Here is a 9363-nt window from a genome sequence, read left to right on the forward strand (position 1 = left end):
CCGGGTGGGCTTCCCATGCGTGGGATGGCTTTGCATCCCGTAAGTGAGGTTATTCTCCACGCCCTGGGTGGGGTTGGCGGCCTCCTTGCCATCCACGGGACCTTTTTGCTTGAGGAGTGTTTGGGGCTGACGCTGGCACCTGTAGCTGCCCGGATGAGGAGGTCGATGCGCTGCCTACTACGTTCCGACGTGGTTGTGTCTGTGGAATGCTCCCACTGTCTTAAGCGATTAGTCAATGAACCGGCAGAAAGCAGTTGCCAGGCCAACCCGAAGGAAACGCGTTCGTTCCGAAGATGCGTCGTGACAGCTCTTGGAGAGAAGTGGGTTTTGGAGCAAACCTCGCGGCGGATTGCGTGGAGCGCTAGAATGGGTTGGGTTGGGAGCGACCTCGAATCTCACCCAGTTCCAACCCAGGGTTCTGGGATCCAGCTCTCCAGGGCTGCGGCAGGGGTTTGGATCCCGAAATGGAGGGCACAGGAGGAGCGCGGAAGGGCTGAGCCTTGCTGGGGGAAAGGCCCATGGGTAGGGCCACCCTTGTCCTGTAGGGCCTTGGGCAGCTCCTGATCTTCGCCATCCGTTAAGGCCAAGGTGTGCCACACGTGAGCTCCTGGGATGTGCTGGAATGAAGCAGAATTGAGATGCACTGCTCAGGAAGAAATGGGATGTTCCCCGGAGCAGCATCCCTCACCAGGAGGTGCTCCGGGTTGGGGTGCTGGATGGGGCGAGGCTACTTCTTCGTTGGACATGGAGGCTGCCCATTAAGCTTCAGGCTCTTTCTGAAGCAGGATAACTGGCTCAGGGCACCCCAAAATGAATCTATCTATGTCTTCACGAGCTGTGGTGGGCTCAGGACCTTCCCCCCATGCCCAGCTGGAGATGTGGGGCCAGCTCAGTGCCAGCAGCCCAGGCTAAGCCTCTTGGAGCGACGGATGGGCCGCAGTCCTACTAGGCCACCGTGTCACCAGCTCCTGGCCCTGCATGGAGACAATGCCGTGGGTCATTTTCGTGCCAGCTGTCACCCCAAGAAGGAGCCTTGCCGAGTGAGATGGAGCCTGCTTCCTTCCCAGGATGCCTCTTTTGGGACCGCGTTGCTCAGTGTGCTGCATGGAGGGCCATTTGCAGGTGGGGTGCTCTCCCTTCTCCGTAGGTGTTGGCGTCTTCTCTGCGTTGAAGGATAAACCTGGGGCTGTCTGTGCGATCTCTTCTTTAATTGTGATTAAAACCCTTCCACCCTGAAGGAAGCAGATGCCCCGTGGTAGGTTCAGGCGAGCCAAGCGTTGAAGGCACCGGATCAGATCTACAGATGCATTATTCCCCAGAAACCTGGTTTATCTCCAAGACGAAAACCTTGGCTGTGAGCATCACCGGCTGATGAGGGCACCCTGCAGCCTCCAGCCTGCTGCTACGGGAGCATCCCTTCCCCATGGCCCATAACTGCAGCCTGCTGGCCCAGCCTCCTTCCTTCCTTGCCTCCCTGCCCCGCAGCAAACACCGCTGCGCTCTCAGGGCCGGGATTCCTGCCCCGTGCTCCCTCCAGTGATCGGGATTTGGCTGCAGGGTGTGGGACGTGCTGGTAAACAGCCCTGTTATTCCTGGATCCTCGCTTGGGAGGGAAGGAGCCAAACATGAGTAATGAGGAGAGAGAGCAAGGTCCTCGGCGGGATCCGGAAGCGTCCGTCACCGAGCTCGGTTCCTGCTGGCACCCATCCCCAGCCCTGCCCTGGGGACCGGGCAGAACCCTGCAGTGGGACAGCGCCGGGCTGAGGGTGTGACACCGCAGCTGATGGGTGCAGGCCTGGCCAGGAGGTTTGGTGACACGTCCCTGCTGCGCAGGGGGTGGCAGCCCAGGGAAAGGGGACTGCTGGGCACAGCGCTGTAGGCTCAGGTTGGGTCACCCGGGTGTGCAGCGTCAACACCCGGCCCAGAGGTGACGTCCCCGTCCCGTAGGAGCAGCCCTGGCACCCCGGGTGGCCCCTGCAGTGACAGCATGGGGACAGCCCCCGGCTGGTTGTGTAAGCGTGCAGGGCCGGGATGCGAAATGGGATTGCAGGGGATTACAAGGAACAGGTTGAGGCCGCTTGATTCTTGTTTCTAAAAGGAGCCCTTAAGCCGCTGTTGTTGTCCTGGTGCTTCGGATTAGGGCTGAGGCGAGTGGGTGGCCTGAGGGGACCCCCCTGTCCCTTCACCACCCGCTTTTGGGCTCTGCTCAGTGCTCCCCATGGCACCGGCTCAGCCATGTGTGGGTGGTGGGGGTGATCCCCCCGCTGCTGGTCCCCAAACCACCCCCACCGTACATCCCCAGGGAAGGGGGCATCCCAGGGCGCTGCGGGCGGGCTCAGGGGGCTCACCCCATCCCCATCTCCTCCTCTTGCAGAAATCATGCACGATGTGATCCGGAAGGTGAAGAAGAAGGGGGAATGGAAGGTGAGCGAGGCTGCAGGAGGAGAAGGAGGGTGGGGAGGATGGAGCCGGGAAGGAGTGGGAGCAGGTGGGGCTGTTCCCAGCTGCCCTGGCCCCCATCTGACGGCCGCTGTCCCCAGGTGCTGGTGGTGGACCAGCTCAGCATGCGCATGCTGTCCTCCTGCTGCAAAATGACCGACATCATGACGGAGGGCATCACCAGTGAGTACCGGCGCCGTGCATCTCTCGCTGTGGGGGGGACGCAGCCCACCCCCTCCATCCCACACAGTGTCTGTGCGTCCCCTCCTCCCGGCACAGACAAACCCACCGCTCCCCCCCGGGGCTGTTCCTTACTCCTATGGGGCAGCGCAGGGTTGCGGCGGGCTGGGGGTGCTTTGGACACCCAGGGGCTCTGCTGCAGTGGGATGCACTCGTGCACCCTGGCACGGTTCCTGTGTTTCCCCCCAGTTGTGGAGGACATCAACAAGCGCCGGGAGCCACTGCCCAGCCTGGAAGCTGTGTATCTCATCACGCCCTCCGAGAAGGTGAGCGCATGGCTGGGGCGGAGGGGTGGGTGACCACACCGGGATGGGCAGCGGTGCCCATGGGATGTATCGGGGCGGTGGCATGGGCCGCAGGGCTCCTATGGGGCTGGATGCAGGGCTGCCCTGCCCAGCCCCGCCGCTCCCTTCTCTGTTGCAGTCCGTCCACTCCCTCATCAGTGACTTCAAGGACCCCCCCACCTCCAAGTACAGAGCAGCTCACGTCTTCTTCACCGACTGTGAGTACCCGCAGGGCGCCGGAGGCTTTGGCAGGTGGAAGAGGAGAAGCTCCTGGTCAGGTTTCTGCATGCCAAAAGTGGGATTCGGGCTCCCTGCTCCCAAGGGCAGGGCGTTGCATCCTGCCGTCGCAAATGCATCGTGCAAACCAAGAAAAGGGGACGATGCTGCCACTGAAACGTGCACAAGAAAGCAGGGTGGGAGGGATGCTTGACGCAGGGCAGGACCATGGGAGCATGGCCACCTTGCCCTGAGCGCTGCTTCCTCCTCCTGCTCCCTGCAGCCTGCCCCGATGCCCTGTTCAACGAGCTGGTGAAGTCCCGCGCTGCCAAGGTCATCAAGACCCTGACCGAGATCAACATCGCCTTCCTGCCCTCCGAGTCCCAGGTGGGTGAGGACTGGGGATGTCCCCTGTGCGTGGCCCAGAGGGGGATGCTCGGGTCCTCCCCCCACCCCCATCAGTGCCTGTGTAAGAGCTGTGAAGACACCACGGTCCCCATCCCGGTGCTGCTCCCTGCGCTCTGTCTCTTTTGATTATGTCTCGGGGCTGATCTGCTGTAGGGATTTAGTGGCTGCGCTGCCTCTGCCTCCTGGCACCGCACCGCCAAGGGCAGCGGGTGCTGTGGGGACAGGGGGGAACGGGGGGGGACAGATGGCACTGGGTGCCGGGGGAGACCGTGGTAAGGGTGGGTGGGACATGGGCTTCTTGGCAGCCCAAGAGCAGGGCCTGGGGAGGGGGTCGGGACACCCCAAACATCGCTGAATGTGGACCCCCCAGCTCTCTGGTTTGGGGTGGTTCCCCACATCTGTTTGGGTTGGGGTCCGTTGTCTCAACCCGCGGGGTTGTCCCCACTGCCTGTCCCCTCTGACCGCCCCCCGCCGCCCTCCCCAGGTTTACTCCCTGGATTCAGCAGACTCCTTCCAAAGCTTCTACAGCCCACACAAGGCGCAGATGAAGAACCCGATCCTGGAGCGGCTGGCGGAGCAGATTGCCACCCTGTGTGCCACGCTGAAGGAATACCCGGCCGTGCGGTACCGCGGGTAAGGCTGCAGGGTCAGGAGGTGGAACGCTTAAACTCAGGGGATGCTCTGCAGAGCTGGGGTTCAGGAGCCTGGAATCCAGGGGGTGACTCCTGTGGGATAGACCAAGGGAAAGCAGAGCATCGTGTTCCCTAAGGAGAGGTGAAAAGGAGAAGCAAATGGCGCTCAGGTCCCGTGTCTCCCCTGAGCCAAGGACGTCACAGCAACTCCTCCCCACCCTGTGCACAGACAGGGGCTGACGTCCCTCCCTCCTTCCCCAGGGACTACAAGGACAACGCCATGCTGGCGCAGCTCATCCAGGACAAGCTGGATGCCTACAAGGCTGACGACCCCACCATGGGTGAGGTGAGTGGGCACGGGGATGGGGTGGCATCTCATTGCTGTACACCAGGGTGGCCCTGAGGACCCCGGCACCTGCTGATGGCCGTGCTGGTGGCTCTGTAGGGTCCGGACAAGGCTCGCTCCCAGCTCCTCATCCTGGATCGCGGCTTCGACCCCGCTTCCCCAGTGCTGCACGAGCTGACCTTCCAGGCCATGAGCTATGACCTGCTGCCCATCGAGAACGACGTCTACAAGTGAGTGAGTGCCACCAGCAGGGAGCCGGGCTCCGGCAGCCTCCTGGCATCATGCATGGGTGGCTTCGCCCACCTTCATCCCACTGCCCTTCGCCAACCTTTAAGCAAGTGGAAGGTGGCGAGACGTGACACCCAGCTGAAATAGCCTCATCCAGCTGTTGGCAGAGCTGAGTGGCCCCTGTGTCCCTTCATGGTCCCTCCATGATGCCCTATGCTATGTCACCCCATGCCCTCCATGGTCCCTCCGTGTTCCCCACGTCCCACTGTGCCCCTCTATGATCCCTCCACGATCCTTCCATGTCACTCTGTCCTATGTCACCCCATGCACCCCATGTTACCCCGTGTCCCTCCGTGCCCCCCTGACCCACATGTGACCGTCTGCCTTGTTCCTTTTCCCAGGTATGAGACGAGTGGCATCGGGGAGGCGCGGGTGAAGGAGGTTCTCCTGGACGAGGACGATGACCTCTGGGTCTCCCTGCGCCACAAGCACATCGCCGAGGTGTCCCAGTGAGTGTCCCCACGGGCTGCCCCACAGCACCCAGCCCCACTGATGGGTTCCCTCTGTGCTGATGGCTGTGTCCTCCTCCTGTCCCCAGGGAGGTGACCCGCTCCCTGAAGGAGTTCTCGTCAAGCAAGAGGATGAACACGGGCGATAAGGTGACACCTCCCAGTGGGAGCTAGTGCGTGGCCAAGGCTCTTGGGGTCACCCGCTAAGGGCTGTGGCAAAGCCTGTTGGGGCCATGAGTCTTCTTTTTGGGGGGGAAGGCTGGAGAGGGGCTGAGAAAATGGGGAACATTGACCGCCCCCCCCAGCATGAGATCAAGATCCCAGAAGAAGGGGACGCTTGGACAGTGCTTGGTAGGGTTGTGCCCTCCCTCCTCGATGTCCCCACGGGTGGGTGACCGCGTCCCCTTCCCTTGCAGACCACCATGAGGGACCTGTCCCAGATGCTGAAGAAGATGCCACAGTACCAGAAAGAGCTCAGCAAGGTAACGCCAAGGGGAGGGGTCCAGGTGGAGCCACCGGTGCTGAGCTGACATGGGCAGCACCGGAGGTGACTTTAATGTGGGGACCCCCCCCCACGGGGGTGCCCTCGTGTCTCTGCAGTACTCCACTCACCTGCACCTGGCCGAGGACTGCATGAAGCACTACCAGGGCACGGTGGACAAGCTGTGCCGAGTGGAGCAGGTACTGTCCCCCCACCGCCTCCCTGTGCCCCATGGGGACGGCAGCTCAGTGCCACCGCTGAGCCGCAGTGACTGTGCTCTGCAGGACCTGGCCATGGGCACCGATGCTGAAGGCGAGAAGATCAAAGATCCCATGAGGGCCATTGTCCCCATCCTGCTGGACGGGAACGTCAGCACCTACGACAAGATCCGCATCATCCTGCTCTACATCTTCCTGAAGAACGGTGAGAGGGGATGTGCAGGAAGGGGGCTCGGGGCTGGGAGGAGGATTTGGTTTCACAAATGGAGGAACTCAGCCCTTGTGATGGCCACCAGGGTGGGTGTCCCGAGGAGACGATGCTCACCCGTTTCTCACGCAGGTATCACCGAGGAGAACCTGAACAAGCTGATCCAGCACGCCCAGATCCCGGCCGAGGACAGCGAGATCATCACCAACATGGCCCACCTCGGCGTGCCCATCATCACAGACGTGAGTGTCCACCCCCTGCTCCGTGCACATCCCTGTGGAGTGGCCCCTTGTGCCACCGTGTCCCCATCCCCTCTGTCCCCAGTCCACCCTGCGGCGCCGGAGCAAGCCGGAGCGGAAGGAGCGGATCAGCGAGCAGACGTACCAGCTGTCCCGGTGGACCCCCGTCATTAAGGACATCATGGAGGTGGGGTGGTGATGGGATGGGGTGTGCAGTGGGGGACCAGCCCAGACCCTGGCACGTCTCCCCAACCCATGCCCTGCACGCTCCTTGTAGCCCTCAGTGCCAGCGCTTGCAATTTTGTTGTGATTGCAGCGAGGTGGGGATGTCTGGGGAAGCTTTCCTGGTCCTACGTGCTCGTTGCACAGCCCCAGCTGGGCTTGCACAGTGCTCAGAGCACGGTGCTTGCGCTACTCCCGAGCATCCCCACAATGCAAAGCCCCATCCCACAGGGATGGCCGAAGCATGGGTTTCCTCTTCTTCCTCCTCGCTGCATCCCCTTGGGTACCTCTTGGATCACAGCATCCTCATGGGGCTCACCTGGGGCTCTGCAGGTGCTGAGTGTGCACTCCAGTGATGTGGGCATCTCTCACCTGCTCCCACTGACAGGCAGACCAACCCCAGGGCCATATTTTGGTGGGATGTCACTGCAGCCCAGCCCCTGCTGGAAGGCATTGCTTGCTCCAGCTCCAGTGGTTCCCAAGCTGCACAAACGTGCTTACCCCCGGGTCGAAGCTGAACCCAGCCCCACTGCACCAATGGGGCTTTGCCTGCCCGGGGTCTGTGCTGTGGGGGCCACCAAGGGCTGGGGACGGGGACACTTGGCTGAGCCCCAAGGGGCCGTGTCTCTGCAGGACGCCATCGAGGACAAGCTGGACACCAAGCACTACCCGTACATCTCCACCCGCTCCTCCGCCTCCTTCAGCACCACGGCTGTCAGGTGCGTCCCCCTGGTGCCACCATCCATCAGCAGGGGGCTGTGACACGTCACCCCCTGCATATGGACGGGCCTGCAAGCCTCTGTGCCTCAGTTTCCTTTCCTAACCCTTCTCCCCCCCTCTCTAGTGCCCGCTACGGCCACTGGCACAAGAACAAGGCCCCCGGCGAGTACCGCAGCGGCCCCCGCCTCATCATCTTCATCCTGGGGGGGGTGAGCATGAACGAGATGCGCTGCGCCTACGAGGTGACGCAAGCCAGCGGCAAGTGGGAGGTGCTAATAGGTGAGTGGGGGCCCTGCCCTCCTCCCCGCTGCTCATCCCACTCTCACCCTGCAGCATCGGCCTCCAGGTGACCACGTGAGCAGGGCAGGGGGGTTCTGCTGGGGGCACTGCCCCGGGGGCACGATGTGCCCCCCCCCCCGTGCTGCCCCTCTCTTTGCCCCCTTTTGCATCTCCCCGGTGAGTTTCGCTGCCTGAAGTTCAGGCAGAGCTGGGGGGGGAAGAAGGCATTCTGCAGCTTGAGTCGCTCTTGCAGCAGCTATTGTGTGCATGTCCAAGGAGAAACTGGTGTACGAGCTGGCACACCAACCCCGGTGCGTGCTGTGTGTGCAGCAGGGCATGCACTGTGTGCAGCAGGCTGTGCACACCGGTGCAGTACATGCACCATGTGTGCAGGAGGACGTGTGCTGTCTGTGCAACGCAGCACGCACCGCGTGCGCAGCAGGAGGAGCTCTGCGTGTGCAATAGGTCATGCACTATGTGCAATGAAACACGCACTGCACGTGCAGTAGGGCATGCAGGGGGTGCAGTGCACGTACAGTGCCCCGTGCCCAGCACTGTGGGTGCAGCCGTGGCTCAGGCGTGCAGCACCGTAGCACAGCAGGGCCAGGGTTGGGGGCAGCCCCCCAGGCCCAAAAGGGGAACAGGGCAGACCCAGGCCGGGTGGGGGCAGCCCCTGGCCGCCCCCCATCCACGTGCCAACCCCCTCCGCATCTCGCCCATCTCATCCCACGCCGCTCCGCGACCGACCCCGCGTGCTCCGGGCGGGCAGCGCATCCCTGGTCTGCACCCCAAAAACGGAACCCACACCCGAGCCCCCCGGCCCGGTGCATGCTGCTCCCCCCGGGGCGCGGCCGGGCCGTCAGCCCGCTCTGTTCTCCCGCAGGTTCTACTCACATTCTCACTCCCACCAAATTTCTCATGGACCTGAGGCACCCCGACTTCAGGGACTCCACTAGGGTCTCATTTGAGGATCAGGCTCCAGCAATGGAGTGAGCCCAAGCAACCAAGTAAAGGCAGCCAACTAAACGAGAAAAGAAACTCTTCCTCCCCGAAGGGCTTTCTTTGATTCTTCCGTTCTTTTGTTATGCTTTGGGTTTTCGCTTTTCCTTTGGATGATTTTGATTTTTGGATGAGAAAATGCTTGCAGTTCTCACCGCTGCCATGCCCGGCCCCGCAGCCCCTCCATGCCATGCGCTCCCCATAGTGCAGATGGGGTCCCCCCCCGCTCGGGGACGTGCAGAGCAGTGTCCTGGTGCTCGGGGAGAGATTGGTGCGCGCTCCTGGTTCTGTAGGAAGGGATGGGTTCGTTGGATTCTTTGTCCTCCACGATGGAGCGGGACCCAGCGTTGTCCCCAGTGGGGTACACGGGGACGGTGACATCTCGTTGTGCACAGGGCTGCCAGCCAGGTCCTGCTCCATGACCCAGCACTGGTGCACAGTGTGCAGCCCCCAGGCAAAGCGGGGACATGGGGACACCCAGGGGAGGGTTGGGGGGGGCAGTCACGAAGGAGTGGGGCTGCAGCAGGCAGTACCCCCCCCCACCCCTCTCCTCCTTTCCAACCTATCTTTACCCCCCTTTCACCCAAGGATGCTCATCCCACTGAGCCCCCCCCTTGTAGTGTGTTCCCCCCCCTGTGCCCATGGTGGCGTTCAGCAGGATCTACTGCATGTGGGCAGGGGACTGGAGGGTCCCC

General features: G+C 62.5%; 1 protein-coding gene across 1 annotated transcript; it reads left to right on the forward strand.

Moving 5' to 3' along the window:
• STXBP1 (syntaxin binding protein 1) lies at nt 2375–9347 on the forward strand (the record flags this gene model as incomplete). The annotated part of the gene is given in 18 exon segments (XM_021414261.1): nt 2375–2424; nt 2541–2622; nt 2869–2945; nt 3103–3181; nt 3463–3566; nt 4072–4220; nt 4481–4565; nt 4665–4795; nt 5195–5302; nt 5392–5452; nt 5719–5784; nt 5903–5983; nt 6068–6206; nt 6342–6451; nt 6534–6635; nt 7304–7389; nt 7515–7669; nt 8553–9347. Coding segments are annotated over 18 exon segments (1775 nt in total), but the record flags the coding sequence as incomplete, so codon positions are not given.

This window comes from Numida meleagris, chromosome 16 (assembly GCF_002078875.1).
Source record: "Numida meleagris isolate 19003 breed g44 Domestic line chromosome 16, NumMel1.0, whole genome shotgun sequence".
NCBI classification, from domain to species: domain Eukaryota; kingdom Metazoa; phylum Chordata; class Aves; order Galliformes; family Numididae; genus Numida; species Numida meleagris.